Source organism: Scylla paramamosain, chromosome 4 (genome assembly GCF_035594125.1).
Source record: "Scylla paramamosain isolate STU-SP2022 chromosome 4, ASM3559412v1, whole genome shotgun sequence".
NCBI lineage: Eukaryota > Metazoa > Arthropoda > Malacostraca > Decapoda > Portunidae > Scylla > Scylla paramamosain.
The window spans coordinates 4954254-4972500 of NC_087154.1; the positions used below are offsets into that span (position 1 = coordinate 4954254).

The 18247-nt window shown below is 38.9% G+C and overlaps 1 protein-coding gene across 2 annotated transcripts in view; it reads left to right on the plus strand.

The window, feature by feature from the left end:
• Nucleotides 1-18247, plus strand: part of LOC135099145 (lysosomal cobalamin transporter ABCD4-like) — a 32491-nt gene continuing 14244 nt past the window's right edge. The window contains exons 1-2 of one of the 2 annotated variants that reach the window (XM_064001595.1): nt 1-22; nt 17216-17400. In XM_064001595.1, coding sequence (XP_063857665.1) covers nt 17253-17400 — 148 coding nt within the window. In that variant the 5' untranslated portion in view covers nt 1-22; nt 17216-17252. Of the gene's footprint in view, nt 23-682; nt 780-17215; nt 17401-18247 lie in introns of those variants that run through there. The other variant, XM_064001585.1, reaches the window with a different exon arrangement.

Sequence of the window (18247 nt, forward strand, 5' to 3'; positions counted from 1 at the left end):
TGTCAACACAATCTGCTGGCAGGTGAGTAAAGTTAGTGCTACTCCTCATAGGTAAAAGATATTGTAAGTGTACTATTTTATAGGTAATAATGGGTGAACGTTCCTTTCGACAAACAATGCGAGGGCATGCATAAGTTAAAGCGTAAAGTGATAGGTTTACATATAGATCCTAAACTTCATGTATCTGGTATAGGCAATTATGAGCTTTTCATAATTGCTGCTATCATCATCATTAAGGCTTCATCACCATCACCACCACTGCCATCATCATCATGAGTCCACATCCCAACCTCCAATGATACGAGGCTTAAGCCTGATGATGCCACACCAGGCTGGCTTGGGGGGAGGGGGTGTTTTGGTGAAAGGCTTGCAGCGTGAAAGGGAGCAAGGCCACATTGTGATATATTTTAAGTAGCAGGCAATCACACTGTTGGGTGGGGAGCAATATGGCTACTGACGACTTCAAGATACCAACTATTGCCGTGCATCTATCACGCATATACACACCTTTCCTTCTATGCAATTTATAATTATGCACAAGTTAATAAGTTATGGCCCGATCAAAAAAGTGAATGGAGAAGGAGTTTGGAAAGATTACAAGCTCCTGTTCATAAAAAAAAAAATAAAAATAAAAATTGCTCCCTTTTTTCCAGCTACAACAGGCAACTCTCCTGAGGTTATAAAAGATTAATAGAAATCGCGGTGTAATACTAGTAGTGAGTAGCAGTGCACGGGGGTGGGCAACGTCGCCGGCTTCCCAGTCCCCATTACTGCAACCGGTAAAGCAAACTAAATTTGAGTATCATCACTTAGCTGTTGAACGTTAGCATATTATATACATTAGAAGTTCCAAATGAATATGTGTACACCGATGTTGTGATGTATGCGTGTGTTTTATTAGTGTTTAGCTAGCCAAAGACTGGGCACAGGGTTAGGCTTTCTGATATGATATGGTGTTGTGTCGTGTTTGGTGTCTTGACGTGCCCGGACACTGCAATACCACGGTAGCACTGACCACACTGAATTTGATTAGTGTAAAATGTTTAGACATCTTTCTTTGGCTACTTTGAAGAGGATTTCGTGCAAGTTTTGGGACTTAATTTTTATTATTTATTTATTCTTTATACAGTTATAGTGATAGTTTAACAAGGATTCTGGATCTATAGGAGAAAACATGATGACAACCTTATTAATTATCTCTGGCCTTTGTAAATAGTCCTCAAGAGAATTCAGCGAGACTTGTTTAGCACACAACCACAGTGAGGTCACTCATGACCTTAAAACAAATACCACTCCACCTCCTCAGGGCAGTGCTGTCTGGTAACACGAGACCACAGTAACACTAATCCTTTAGCACCGTAACAGTACACCACACACCACACACAGCAACAGGAAGAATCGATAGCATTTCACCATAGTCATCATTATTGTCATTGTCATTATCATTATCATCAGTGTCTAGGATTCTGACCGCGTCTGTTTCAGGCCCAAGCCACTCCAACAAACTTATCTTCTCATTACTTAAGAACAGTATCATTGGCAGGTCTGAGACTCTCTCTCTCTCTCTCTCTCTCTCTCTCTCTCTCTCTCTCTCTCTCTCTCTCTCTCTCTCTCTCGTGTTTGTGAACAGTGGTGTCATGTAATTATATATATATTTTTTTATCTTATTCATTACGGTAATATTTTGTGATCTTATTGGCACTAGTAGATCATATCTGTACCATATATTTTTTATTTGTTTATATGTTAATTGTTGGTACTATTTAACAAATCCTGAATAAATACCGTGCTGAATTTTAGATTATCAAATGAAACTGGAAGAAATTATGTAAACCGATTATCGAGGTGGTGCTTAGGTTTGGTTCATGTTAGTGTTACAGGACATAGGCTGTAGCTACACGTGTGTGGATGACATGATAAAGATAAGGTTATTAGCATCAAGCAAAGCAGCACACCACACACGGGAGGACTGTGACAGTACTCTCAGTTTCAGACCGTGACATGGCATGACTACTAATGATTAACCGACCCTGGCATGACATGACAGTTACTATACCTTTACAAGCAATAAGTAGCCGTGCTTTCTTTCCAACTACAGATAACAAGAAAGCATTATCATGTTCAGATAGGTATGTGTATGATCTTGAAAATGATAAGCATATCTATATTTGTAACACATTTAAGATGTATTAATGAATGAAGAATCTGTAGACAAACATGTAGAATAAATAAATAAATAAATATATATATATATATATATATATATATATATATATATATATATATATATATATATATATATATATATATTTATTTATTTATTTATTTATTTATTTATTCATAAATAAATGAATATATTTATAAATTTATTTATTTATAAATAAATAGATAAATATATATATATATATATATATATATATATATATATATATATATATATATATATATATATATATATATATATATATATATATATATATATATATATATTTATTTATTTATTTATTTATTTATGCTACATGTTTGTTTACAGATTCTTCATTCATTAATACATCTTAAATGTGTTACAATAATAGATATACTTATCATTTTTGTTACAGCACAGGTTTGGTTTCAAGGTGCAGTCTCCTCTGAGGAAGTCTTTGAGCTTGGAACACCACAGGGTGGAGTCCTTAGTCCAATGCTTTTCATTGTTTTAATGGACAAAATTGCGCATTGTTCCTTCCTGCAGGGCACCCAGGTCCTCATTTATGCTGACAACATCTCCAATGTCCCACACCCAGGATTCTCCAGTTAGCTCTGTCACAACTAGCAGCATTGTGTGTTCAAATGGGACTTGTAATTAATGAATGTAATACCAAATTTCAAGCCAAAGGGAAGGTCCCTCGACTGCCCACTGTAAATAATGTTCCCATCCCTAGAGTTCATATACACAAGTACCTGGGTGTACAGCTGAGTTTCAGGAAGTCACTCCATGCTGTACACTATGTTTGAGACCTCTGTCTGCCACGGCTAGCGCCACTTCGGCTGCTAGCAAACAGGGGTCTGGGGGCTGGCATTCCAGTCCAAAGGATGTTCTATATATCTGTCGTACACTCCCTCATTGACTGTGCAGCCCTTATTTTAATACAGTTTAGTGCCACCCAGCTCCTTCCCCTGGAGCTTGTTCAGAATGAAGCCATGAGAATAATTTTGGGATGCCCAAGAACTGCTCGGATTGAGGTCCTCAGAGCTGAACTGCACCTGCCGATTATTATGTGTAGGATTCAGGAAATTACTTGTCGTACTGTTGGTCAGATGCTATGCACGGGCTCCGACTCTCTGAAGGGATCACTGATCCCCTTGTATTGTGATCCTCGGACTTCTACAACTACATACCTCAGGAAGATCTTGGGAGTTCTTACAAGTGCAGGTATAGCTGAGGCCTGTATTAACGTTGTTATGTCACCACTCCAACCCGTTTAGAACCCTCACCGAGTCAGTGTTGATATTCACTCACTGCATCAGCCCAAGAGGGACTGGCCCCCTCATGTGCTGCAAGACATGTTCATGACTAAATTGTCAAAGTACCCCCATGTTCAGGCTATTCATGTTTATTGTGATGGATCAGTCAATGGCAGCAGGTCCGGATGTGGGCTGTTCATCCATGACTACATCTCTGCCAATCACCACACTGACACTGAGGTTTCCAGGTGGCTCCCTGCACACATGTCCTCCAATAGGGCAGAACTGTATGCTGTTCTGGAGGCGCTCCATATTGTGGCGCCTCTCTGTAAGGTTGACAGTCAGGCTGCACTGTATGCTCTCCAATCTACCTCCCCATTGACTGTTATCTAGTTAATAAATGTCTTGATCTCATCCACGCCCTAGAAGGTGCTGGTGCCACGGTTCACTTCACCTGGATACCCTCTCATGTGGGTATCCTGCTTAATGAAGAGGCAGACCGCCTTACTCGATGTGCCCTTCAGGATGACACAGTGGACCCTGGCGCTGAGTACACTCTGGCCTATGTTAAGAGTAGCATTTGTGATCATTTGGAGCTTTGTTGCCATAGGGGCAGTGGCAGTAGTCTTCACTATGTATGTGTCTCCCAGAGCTGTGCTTACACCTATGGGAGACACACTGCATCACACGAAAGGATGGCAGTGAGGCTCAGATTAGGCTATAAATACTTTTGGGAAGTCAGTGCTTCTTCTGGTGTATGCTGTGTGCTGTGTGCTGCACCAAGAGGACACACTCTACGTCATTATGTCTTGGAATGTCCTCTCATTGCTAAATTTAGGCTGCAAGGTCAACATGACTTGTATACCCTCATTGACCATTTCTTAGACTCAGCCACTCTCAGGGATATATTCTAGGAATATCCTTCATTTGCTCCCAGACTAGGATATTTATGCAATAAGGTGTTCAATATCTGTTTAAGGGGCGCAACTGGCGAAAATGTTATATCGGTTATTTCTTACCCAATCAAGCTGAAATAATTACACACAATAAAGTTCTGAACGTACATTAGTTTTGGTCGAAGTGTTGTTTCTCCAAAAGTCAGTGGTTTTTGAGTTATAAGCCATTTTCTTTTTGAATGAGCTAATCTATGAAGAAACTTACCTTACGTCTTTTTGCTTGACACAGTAGTTAGATCAAGTATTGTACTACAAACCTGACCCGAAGTTTGTAGATCAGACAAAAATTAGATTTTACAAATTTTTGTTTTGTACAGTTTTTTCTTGATTTTTTCTTAATGATTATTCAATAAAAAATTTGGATTTTGAGTTAGAGCAATGATTTGGGTAGAGATTTTTTTTCCTTTCTTTCCTCTACTGAAAAAAAAAAAAAAAACAGACTGAAAATTGTTTGATAAATTTTTGAGATATACTCATTTGAAGTTAAAGATTTTTAATTTTGAGAAAAATGCATTTAAAGTTTTGCTTACATTTACTAAGAATAAAAAAACTTACAAATTACATGGGGGCAAGATTTGTACCAACTACTAGTGTGCCCCAGCCTGGTATGATGTATCTGTTAGTCTCTTCCTCTTTCTTCCAGTCTGGGTTTCCTGCTGTGTATCCTCTTCTGCTTTTGTTTTGTTTTTGTGTCTTAGTGTTTGGTGCCTCTTTCTCTCCTTATCTCTTCTCTCTTGTGCTTTAGTGATGTGGCTAGACACTCTAGATCCAATGCACTGCAGCAAATTGGACTCAGAGTATCCAAAATTGTGCTCCCAGATTGTCATCTGAGACACAAAGTGAGTCCTGTTCAGTCTTTTTTTTTATAATTTTTTTTATTAAAGGAGGGGAAAGAAGAAGAAAGCTTGCTAAGAGAAAGTGGGTGGGAAGAGAAGGGGTGAAGTAAAGTAAAAGAAAAAATAGGTTGTGGGCTTGACCACTTTGCTAATTTCTATTTTTATTTTTGGTTGTATTTTTCATTTAACTATAGTCTTGAGGTATATTGTTATTTCAGAACAGCTAACACATACACCTCACTCACACACTCACTCGTATCACAAATGCACAGGTAGAACTGCAGCTCTCCCTAAAACGCAGACTCTCAAGGGAGGTATATCTATCATAATACTAGAGAGAAAAAGAAAACTTACATATTGTCCCTTCTTATCTTATTGTAACAACCTTCCCTGGGAGAAACAACTAAGCCCTAATAATTTAAACCACCATGTGCTGTGATCCTGACATGAGTACTAACTCTGAATTAAGTTCAACTTAAACAGAATTATACAGTATCTACCTTATGTTCCTTGAAAATTAACAAACATTATTTTGAATGAAAAACAAAAGTTGGTATGTAAGATATTTTTACGTTGTTTATGGAAGACATAGCAAAGTTGTAATAGTAAAGTGATAGATAAAGTTTAATAGTACATAGAAACAAATATAGAGTTAGGTGGATAGGATATTCAGGAATTAACAAATTATGTCAAAAGTTAGAATAAGGGATAAAGATCCAGTGGCGTAATCTATGGTGCTCCAGCGCAGTCCAGTAGATTCATCCTTCCGGCTGCAACCACAAAACTTACCTGTGAAAACTAAGAAAAAATTAATACTGTCAGGTAATTATTGCCTGAGGTTCCTCCATGTTAATAACAGCACTACCCTTGGGAAACCATGAATGTTTGTTATTTCATTTGGTAACGAGTTCATCATATAGGGCATTTTCACTCATTCGTATTGTTTCCCAAGTTTTTTTAGCTTTGTAATAAGTTGATATATTTAAAGGAGTAATATTGTATTTAATGTGTAGCTGCTCAGTATTCAGTTGTTCTTCATTACAGTGTATAAATCTTACGGCTTTATTTAGGACTCTTTGCAGTTTTCTTTTTTGAGAAATGGAAGCCATACATATAGGTATTGTAGGATATTCTAATATGGGTATTAGTAAAGTTTTTACTAAGATATTTTTTAGTGTAGGTGTTAAGTTACTGAATCTTCTAAGTTGACTTAAGATTCCTCTGCCTTTATTTATTATAGTTGTAATATGGCTTACAAATCCTGTTGATTTTATGTCGAGACCAAGTAATTTAGCAATAATTCTGTCGACATGATCAGAATGATGTTTATCAAAATTCTCTTCCTCATCAGTGATCCTAAAAACATCTTTCCATGTTTCCTCCATTAAAGTACATTTTTTCTTTATCTGAGAAATACTTATTCCCTTCAGAGTCTTTCATGTAATTAGTATTTGTCATCTTCTTCCCTTTTAGTACTTTGATTTTATTCCAAAATTGTTTATTATTTTTATGATTCTCAAAAATATTTTATTTTATCCTCCCAGTTTTTATTGTAAGCTTCTATACATCTTTCTTTTAACTCTGTTTTTATTCTTAAATATTCTCTGTATATTAAAAAGTCCAGCCGTGTGTTGTTGCATATTGTTTAAGATTATTAAACTGAGACTCAAGGTCTCTTATCTCTGGAGTCATTTTGAATTGATAAATAAACTGATGAGTGGACTTTGGAATAGCTATATCCATAGCCCCTTTAACTATTTTAATCCATTCCATCGTTGCGTTTTCGAATTGTTCTTCATTACGTCCTGCCAGATTATTGACATTTATCTGTGAGTCCAGTTTGTAATGAAATATATCCTAGTCAGCCTTGTTCATATTATAATGTTGTGGCTTCTCAATAATAAAAGGTATAGTAGCAAGCTTAAATATTACAGGTAGGTGATCAGAAGTGGTTATGTCACCAGGCTCAGTAATAGAATTCAGGTAGTGGTATTTGTTAGAAAAGTTTTTTTCTGGAGTTGTAGAGGCATTATGGCTAAATTATGTAGGAAAATGAGGACCAAGGTGGATTAGTTTGCCTTGGTTTTATAAGATTAGCCAAACTTTTCCCAACAGTATTATTATCTTTATTTCCAAATACTGAGTGTCTGCCATTAAAATTCCCCAGTATATATGTTGGAATACTATTACTTAACAGTCTGTGCATATCTGTATATGGTAAAAAAGGACATCTTGGAGGTAAATACGTTGTAGCAACTTGAATAGGGCCCAGGCTAGTATCAACTTCTACAGCAATAAGGTCAGTATCGAAGTTATCAAGTAATTTATGGTTAACATTATACTTTATAGCAATTGCAGTGCCATCATATATAGTTTCAGAATAATTAATTTTATAAACTATAACCAGGAATTTTCAGTTCTTCACTGTTTTTTAATCCATGACTATTTAATAACAAAATATCAAGGTTATTTTTAAGATAATAAGGTATTAGAGATGCTTTATTAGTTTTCCAGTTCAGGATATTATATTGGATAATTGTTATCTGATGCTTAATGATAGAGAGTCCTTTTTAGGCGTGGATCACGTTGTTCCCTGGGAGAACGTTCCTGGATAAGTCCAGATCTAATTTTCTTGAATTCATCTTTCTCCACTGAAAAGAAACAGTTAGACAGTAGTATTTCCCCTTTTTCTGTTTTATGTGGAATTTGTTCCTCATCAAAGTTTTTGTTTGTATATGTCCATTTTATCTTTTTACTTCTGACATCTTTTATCAATTTCATGGTTGAAGACTTTGAAGGCCACCCTACATCTTTGGTGGTAAAGAATTTCAGGCCTAAGTCTTTAGAGTTTACTTTCTTTACAGAGACAGATTCTCTGCTGACACTTACATTGCTTATGCTACTTTGCCTGCTTAACTTTTTTCTTCTCTTGGTGTATCTTGCTGAGAAGGGTCAAGACTCACAGCACCAATCTCAGACTGACCAGTGCTATCATCAGGAATTATTATGTTTGCACTTAATGCTTTATTAAGCTCCATAGCATAAGACCCTGGTGTTTCCTGGTTTGTAACTTGAGTATGTGCTACACAAATATGAATTTTAAGCAACTCCTCTTTGGTAATTTTTGGAATGTGATAGCTGGTCATTTTAGGTGGGACATAAGTCATGTTTTGTTTTGTGTTTAGTTGTGCTCTTTTTTCTTTTATAATTTCCTTTCTTTTGGGGCACTTCATTGCAAGTTTACTGTGATTATCACAATTTATTCATTTTTTAATTGATTCTCGGCATTGGTGCCACACGTCCTTCAGCACTACACAGAACAAATCTTATATTCTCTGATTTTTGGGCATTCGTTGGTGTAGTAGTGTTCTAATGTGTAACAGCGCATACAGCATTGTATAGGAATGTATGTCTCAAGTCTGATTTCATGACCAAGGATACTTATCCTGAAAGCTTTCAGTACATTTTTTAACTAGTAAAGTCTGAGTAAAAGTTATCTTTAATGTTGGAGAGTTAGGGAATTTGAAGATGTTTTCAATTTCATCCTCCCTTATCCAATAATTTTTCCTTATCATTTCCTCACCAATATCTACCACATCATTCTCATATACAAGTTCATCCACTCTAGGAATGATCACGCTCTTTCTGGCTCTTAAATCTGGAGGAATCATAGGATGAAAGTCATGTTGGATGAGTTCTTGTCTAGTTTCAGAGGCAAAGATATTGTCAGCATGGTGTTCATTTAACACAACAAAACCGTCACCAGTACTGAATATCCTACAGATCTCAATGTCCTTTTTACATAGTATCCCTATGAGCTTGAGTTTCTTCTCTATGTTGTTAGAGGACCTACATTTTATTTTAATTCTTGCCATTGTGTTGCATAGTACCTACAGCAGTCGGGAGAGAAACTTAACACCAGACTGCTGCCCCTTGCGGGTCTTCCACCTAATTGTCAGTTTTCCTATGGCCCAGGCTCAGGTCTTCCTATGACCGACCCTCTTAAGGGTCCCCCTCAGGAAGCTGCCCTACGAGGCAGTCCTTACGGGGGCAGGCTTCGTACCAACTCAGAGCTGACACTAACCGGGCGAAAAACACCAAGTCCGTCTGCTTGGAAAGAATTTCAGAGTCCACAGAGTGGACCCAGAATCAAGTCAACAGCAAGAGCGCGCAGCCAAGTCCACAGAGTGGACACAGAAACAGAGTCCACAAAGTCCACAAAGTGAACCAGAGTAAAACACTCTGGGGAGACCAAGTCCCATGCGGCACTGCGTGCAGTCCAGCGTATTTGTCCTTTGACACCTTCCTCCAGACTTTTGAGTTTAGACTCTCGTTTGGATTCTGGATGCGTCTAGAAAAGCACTTCTGCAGCAGTGCTGGATTTGCAGGGTCTTTGTAAACACCCTTTACAAGCTCCAGCTGCTCGCCAGGGATGTTGGACAGATGGAGCTTATTGGTGCTGTGAGGCTCTGGCTCCTTTCCCAGAGCCTCTGCCCTTTACACGAAGCACCAAGACTCTTCTCCAGGAGGACAGAGACTATGCTGTATGACACCCTTGGCAGACAGGTGGTGAAAGACGACATAGTTGGCGGTGCTGCAGTCCTGGGAGTCTCGCATGAACAAATGACAGAACATTCCGAGTTCATCCCCTTGTTACTGACGACAACCTCGACCTTCTTCATGCATTTGCCACAGATCATGTTGCTGAAGAGACTTCGCAGCTGTGTACTATTCAGCAGTACATTTGTCTGTGATATCACACCTGGAGATGGAGGTGTACATGGCAGAGGTAGTGGTGGGTGTTGATGGGTTGCCGCAGCTGACGTCGTGGCGGGGATTTTGGTGGTGGTGGTGGTGGTTGCAGGGAATGACGTTTGATGTTCCGCTCCATCTGCTCTTCTGGCAAGCTGCAGCTGTCGAGCTGCTATACCAAGTTGTTGCCTCATCTTCCCTATTTTGCTTTTAGGTATTGTGCTCAGAAATTCAACAAAGCAATGAAGGCAAAAGCGACACGCCGTTACGCGTGTGTGGCGGCAAGGCAGCACTAAGGCTGTTGACAGCCGACCTGACTCGGAATGACCGTGTGCCCTTGACAGCCAGTCCATCCACCCGCTGCCCGCCTTTAGGCTGCCAGGCGTAAGAGGTCACAAAAATAGAACTGCGAAAACAGCATATTTCTAGCTTTCATGAGACCTAGAACATCAACACTAGTTTCTTAATCATTCATCCCTTTCTCTGGTAAACTCTGGAACTCCCTGTCTGCTTCTGTATTTCCACCTTCCTACGACTTGAATTCCTTCAAGAGGGAGGTTTCAAGACACTTATCCACCAATTTTTGACCACTGCTTTGACCCTTGTATGGGACTGGCATTTCAGTGGGCATTTTTTTATTAGATTTTTGTTTCCCTTGGCCAGTGTCCTTCCTACATAAAAAAAAGAGGATATTTAAAAGGCCAGCGCGCCCACCAAGCGCCTTTTAAATGTTCGTCAAGCCCTTTAAATTAATGCGTTTATGGCATTTAAACTTTTTCCCTAGAAACATCTTGCCTGAATCTAAGAGAATATGGAGAAATATAGAAAACATTTTTTAAGGTAAGCTCGTCCAGGGGGTGGGTGGCAAGGTCCGTCCTCCTCGTTTGTTGTATTTCATTATTAATGCAACAATAAATGTATCAATCAATCATGTTACTGTACGTAAAGCGTATATACCTCACGTCATTATTCCTCAGTAATCATAAGTGAAATGTTCAGTAGTTTTCTATTTGCATGAAAACGTGTAATATGTGTAAGTATCAGTATTCAGTGCTATGTTAAGCACCAAAGCCGATGCTCACTTGTTACTAGTGTGGTTAACCCACTGGTCGCCTGCGACCTGCAGCCCCAGAGTTGCCAGGTCCACGGTTTACCTGGCCAATTGGGCTGTTTTTGGCGAGGGTTGGCGGGGAAAAAACGAAAGTCGTGGGTTGGCGGTTTTTGGGCTGTTTTTGCATACAAAATCGCGGCATATTGAGCTGATTAGTTTTAAATTTCGAAAACACGTGATACATTAGCACTCGGTCTTGATAAGCCTCAAGAAGGATTACCACGACAGGACTTTGACCTCATTAGGGCCTCGGCCTGACCTCCCACCGAGGTCACACCCTACTAACATCCCTTGGGATGATTAATTGACCTGTGGATCATGCCACACCTTAAAGAGAGAGAGAGAGAGAGAGAGAGAGAGAGAGAGAGAGAGAGAGAGAGAGAGAGAGAGAGAGAGAAAGGATGTCTGTAAGTGTGGTTTGTTCCTCCGGTGGAGAGGATATTGTCACCTGGGGCTTCATGATATGAGAGGAATGAGAGAAGAAATTGATAAAGAGAGAAATTAAAGGATGATGTTGAGATGTGGCGTTGAGATGGAGGTTTTGTGAGGCGGCGCGATGACGATGTTTACAAAAGATGCTGACTATGAGACTACAGGCATAATGAAGCCCTTGTGTCTGTCGGGTGATACGGGATCGTGACACCCTCTTTTGTTACTGTAAATTCTCTCTCTCTCTCTCTCTCTCTCTCTCTCTCTCTCTCTCTCTCTCTCTCTCTCTCTCTCTCTCTCTCTCTCTCTCTCTCCTGCTGCTGTTGCTCCTCCTCCTCCTCTTCTTCATCCACCTGTCTCGATTATCTCATTACTTTCCTTCTATTCTGTTTCCATTGGAACGAGGAGGAAGGCAAACCGTAGCACTTTATTGGAGAGAGAGAGAGAGAGAGAGAGAGAGAGAGAGAGAGAGAGAGAGAGAGAGAGAGAGAGAGAGGTATTTGCACTGCATATGGCACACGTCAAGTAATACATGAGCTTAAACAATAATATCTCAATACTTTTACAAAAGACATTTACGGTAATGCTGATGATCAAGAGCGTGTCGAGTTACCGGATCTAGCCTAGTATAATACTGAAAAAAAGAAAAAAAGAAGTTGAATGTAACCTATAAGTATGAATTATGTATTATGTAGTAGGTTAAAAAAAGGTACATTGCATGAAAAATGTATTTTCCCTTTATGTTATACCTGTCAGTCATCTAGAGCAGTGGTTCTCAAACTTTTTCATGAGCGACCCTATTTGGAACATTTCATTCCTTCGCGACCCAGAGTAAAGTAAAGAGAAAGAAAATGTACAATGATATATACACTTTATTTTGGAAAAATAAATAAATAAATAAATAATGTGTACAGCTTGTGTACAGCAGAGACACCATTACGTGGGGCCCAGGAGGAGGGAGGTGGGGGGAAGATGAACATACATAACCAAAGTAATTTGTGGTTAAAGAAGAATAATTCAATTAAGTAACTGAAATACACTGAAACACTGAAAGCATGATAATGTTCCTGTGTACCTGCGACCCATCAAAATTGATCTCGCGACCCAACTTTGGGTCACGACCCATAGTTTGAGAACCACTGATCTAGAGTATCAAACATACACACTTGTGATGGTTCAAGTTTTGGGCTGTTTTTCTGCTGTTTTTTTGAGATGGAGGTCGCGGTTTTTGGGCTGGTTTTGGGACGGGATTCCGCGGGAAATCAGTCTACGACTTGGCAACTCTGCCTGCGGGCGTCACTCACGGCCAAATCGCGCTTATACAAAGATGGGCAGGATGGTGACAGAGGTAAATACTTTAATTTTGTCGTAAAAACTGATTGTCATAGTGCCAAGTTGATTGCATGTATTGTTAATGAATACCGTAATATGTTGAAAGTGTTAAATATCAGTGTGTTATGTTATTTTCTAAGAAATTGAGACCAAGAACTTGTTCGCAGTTCTTGTGGTCATGCCTACCTCATAAATAAACGTCAGCGAGAGAGAACTGCCTTTCTTCGACCCTACGATGATGGGTGTGATCATTAAAACAAATCACCTGAGAGCGAATGAAGTCCTGCCGGTGCGGCTACAGTAAGAACTCTACCTACAAGCAAAAAAATTGGCTCCACGTTAGACCGTAGCAAGAGTGAGTCACGGGACGAGGGGACGCTGACCTAAGCCTATAGGTTGACCTCTGAGGCCCCGGGGTCAGCTCTACCCTTGACGACAGCCACTCCCTTCTACCCACAGTGCCTCGCCACCATTTTGTAGAACCCATGGTCACAGGCAAGAAAGTATAATAGTATGTATGTGCACTGAACTGAGTAGCCTAAGTGAACGAAAATTACACACAATTAGCTAGTATTAGAGTGGTAATTTTAATTGCTCTTTCAGTGTCTCATTATTGACACAATTAAGTTGTTGGATATGTCTGATACTGAGGAAATTAATGCCGTAGATGGCCTTAGGGAAGGTGAGGATGAGCAAGTGGTACATTCCACATCATGGAGTCTATCATCCAAGAAAGCCAAAGAAGTTGAGAGTTGTATTTGACTTGTGCAAACTACAGGAACCAGTCATTAAACAGTCACCTGTTACAAGGCCCAGACCTTACCAACAAACTTGTTGGAGTGTTGTGTAGGTTTAGGCAATAAAGCATTGCACTTGTATGTCATATAGAAACAATGTACCATCAAGTGAAGGTCAACCCAGAACACAGAGACATGTTAAGATTCCTTTGATGGAAAAATGGTGACCTTAATAATGAGATAAATGAATTCAGGATGACAGCTCACCTGTTTGGAGCTACATCATCTCCAAGTGTAGCTAACTTTGCACTTAAGAAAGCTGCAGATGACTACGGATGTTACTCTTCTCAGTTTCCACTGGTTTCTTACTACATTCTGATCCTTGATGATAACGATGTCATTTACACTGAGATTCCTCTTTGGTGTTGTCCACTTATTTCTAAGTTGTAGAAATTGCACATAGTTCTTTTTCCACCTGGACCAGAACTGGTTGGCTAGGTATTGTGCTCTGTGCCATCTCTTTATGCAATACAGGTCCTTCTTAATAAAAATGCTTGGAGGAGGCAATACTATCTTTGTTTTCATAGTTAACAAATTACTGGGTGTCAGTGGTGTAGGACTTTCTGGGGAGTTAAGAGGGTCCACAGTTGAGGGACGACCATTAACTATATTTTCAGCTTCAACAAAGGTTCTCAGATCTTGGTCATCTAACTGGGTACCATGCTGATCAAGTAACACAGAGTACATTTCTCACTGTGCGTATCTGCCTCTCCCAAACACCTCCCATATGACTGGAATTGGGTACATTCTTGTTAAATACAATCCAGTCACACTGGTCTTTCATGAGTTCTTGTCTGACTTTATTGTTATTTAGTTCTGTCAAGCATTTCTCATACTCTGATTTGGCTCCTACAAAGTTAGTTCCTTGGTCACATCTCAACTGTCTTACAGGCCCTCTTTGTCCTACAAAGCGACAGTATGCACTTAGGAAGGAACTCGTATCCATGCTGTTGTCTGTCTCTGTGTGCACAGCTCTACATGCCATGCAAGTAAAGAGCACTCCATATCTTTTAAGCTCTTTATGCCCCTCTTTGACATAGAAAGGGCCAAAGAAATCTACTGCTGAATATGTAAAAAGAGGTGATGGTTCTAGTCTGTTGATAGGCAGGTCTGTCATCTTCTGTCCCTGTGCTGTACTTCTAACTTTATGACAGATAATGCACTTTGAAATATGCCTTGATACTAGGGATGATCCTCCTACTATCCAGTATCCACGTGACCTGATTTCATTTAAAGTTATGCCCCTGCCTTGATGATTTGTTCTTTTGTGGTGGTGGCATATTATCAGCTGGGTTATGTGTGATGTTTTGGGAAGGATGACTGGATGTTTGGATTTTTCTGCCAGATTAGAAAGCCTCAATCTTCCTCCCACCCTCATGATACCATTTTTATCAATGAAGGGATCTAACTTATAGAGGGAACTGGTCTTGTCTATCACTTTTGTTCCTTTGCCATTGTCCCCTTTAATTAAAGAATTATTGTTAGCAGATGATTTCAGTACATTTATCTCCTTTTGGAATGCCTTTGCTTGCAGTTGTTTTATAATTTCATTTTCAGCTTCTGACATTTGTTCTACACTTACTGGCTCATATGTGTCTCCTTTTACTTTAGTAGTGCCATCACCTTTTCCTTTGAAACTTTTCAGAAGCTTGAGGCATACAGCAACTGCCCTCTTTGCTTTAAACCAATCAGAAAAATACTCAAGTCTTTCTAGTATATCTGTAGGCTGTTGTGTACCTACAGCATGGCATACAACTTTCTTCACTTCAGGGTCATTTTCATTTATGACCTTGTGCTGTGGATGGCTATCCATTTTACTATGTTGCCAAAGGAATTCTGGGCCATTCCACCAGATCTTGCTATTACACAATTCATCTGTCATGCCTCAAGATGCATGATCTGCTGGGTTATACTGTGCCTCTACAAATTTCCACTGATCTGGTGAAGGGTGATCTCTAATTGTTTCTACTCTATTTGCAAGATATATATGGAATCTATTTGGTTCATTTGCAATGTAACCAAGGACTACTTTGCTGTCTGTCCAAAATACTTCTTCCAAGAAAGGTTAAGGCCCTGGTGTCAGACTGTAATCTCGACAACCAAGGAAGACGCACAAAGGCAAACAATACCATCATAGAGAGGCCAATACATAGTCTAGTATTGCTGTTAGAAGGTAATGCATAATAATAGACTGGAGCATCCCTGCCAAGGAGCCAGTGTAACATTATATTATGTGCTAATCCTAGTTTTAAGGTACATAACTAATGTTAATTTAAGGTAAATTGTTACACAATTTAGGGGAGCTATGTTACTGTATGTAAAGCGTATGTACCTCATGTCATTATTCCTCAGTAATCATAAGTGAAATGTTCAATAGTTTTCTATTTGCATGAAAAGTGTAATATGTGTAAGTATCAGTATTCAATGCTATATTAAGCACTGAAGCTGATGCTCACTTGTTAGTAGTGTGTGGTTAACCCACTGGTCGCCTGTGGGCGTCACTCATGGCCAAGTTGTGCTCAGACAAAGACAGGCAGGATGGTGACAGAGGTAAATACTTTAATTTTGTAGTAAAAACTGATTGTCATAGTGCCATGCCAAGTTGATTGCATGTATTGTTAATGAATACTGTAATATGTTGAAAGTGTTTAATATCAGCGTGTAATGTTATTTTGTAAGAAATTGAGACCAAGAACTTGTTTGCAGTTCTTACAGTCATGTCTACCTCATCAATAAATGTCAGAGAGAGAGAACTACCTTTCCTTGACCCTACGATGATGGGTGTGATCAGTAAAACAGATCACCTGAGGGCTAATGAAGCCCCGCCGGTGCGGCTACATTTTCAAGTTCATACACATACCTATCTATTAATTATATATATATATATATATATATATATATATATATATATATATATATATATATATATATATATATATATATATATATATATATATATATATATATAATTAATTTAATTTATTGTTTATGTATTTATTTATTATTGTTTTAAGGGAATATTTCATCCTTTCTATTTTTATTCCTTCACTGAGTCTTGGCTATTTCTCTTTGATGAGGTTTTCAGTATGGGGTCTAGATAGACTATTATTAGTTAAAGTACTGGCACAGTAAAGCTGCATGTCTTAGCAGTATCTTGCCAAAAATCTCATTTGTTTGCAGAAACTTTAAGGGCACTTCAGATGCACAGATTTAGAACCTTAACTGCATTGTTCTATACTTTAATTTTTATCTTGATGAGGTATCCTCCTGCCAGAATGGACATAAAATGAGCAATAAAGATAGCTTGATGGCTGATTATGGATGTGATACAGAACAACCAATTAAAGACACAAAGAGCAAACAAATTAAAGCAATAAGCATTTGAAAAGAATGTCATCAAGTGAGATAGCTGCTGCTTCTGTATTTTAGGTAATATATGCAGCAAGATGTTACTGGTACTCATAAATGTGTACAGGATATGCTCACATATCTCTTTGAATTTAAATAAACTTTATTACTTATTACAAAAGTGACACAGTTTTGTTGAACACACTTAAGGTACAGCCTATAAGGAGATCCAGGACCAGTCTTCATCATGGGAGAATCAAAGGAACCACCTGAGAATGTTGGGTTTGACTTGCGCATGTTCCAGAGGCTGTTTAAGTTAGTGAGGCTTATCTTCCCTGGCTGGTGCTCCCTCCCAACCACCCTCTTCTTCCTCCTCTTCTTCCTCTGTGGTTTAGGTAAGTGGAGTATTGATTCTTCTGTCATAATTATGTATTGTTACTCTTTTAAGGAATATCAGGCTGATATCTCCCTTAAAGGAGGGTAGTAGCCCAGATAAGTCATCTATTTGCATACAGTTAAATGCATAGTTACATTCACAAGCATGCTCTCACATCATAGTCTAAGCTTCTATAGGGAAGATGACCAATCCTCACTGCCAGTACTGTTCAAGGATCAATATCTATCAATCTATGCATCAGGTCCCTACAACAGGTTTAGTTTACCTCTGCTGCATCACTACAGACTCTTGCTTTTTCTTGTACATGATCTGCTGACTGAACTAGATGCTGGTGAATCTCCTGTAGAAATTGTCAAGACTGCATCCTGTTTATTAAGTCACAGCTGCTCTTCATCTCTATCATGCACAATGTTTCTTCCATGCTCCACAGATATCCCTCTTAATTCTAATGGTATCCTCACATTGTCTATCCATATGATTTGCAGTCTTTCCCTTAATCTTACATCTTTCACATCTTATTCAGATTTCTTCCTCTCCATTCTTCCATTCTCTCTAAATGCCCAAACCACAATAACACATCCTGCTCTTTCAGTCATCTAACTCTCCTCCAACACCAGTTCTCCACTCATCCTCATACTGCCAATCATCCTATTATACTTCATTGCTGTACTCTTAATCCAGTCTCAGTCTCCTCTTTGCACATATGATTCCAAATGCCTTTTACCAGCCATCGCAATCTTTTTTTTCTGAATCAGACACTACTGTAGTATCTGCAAATAGTGATTTATTTAGTCAGATTCAATTCCCTTCTATCAGCATTTACCAGACTCAGACCTCTACCAACA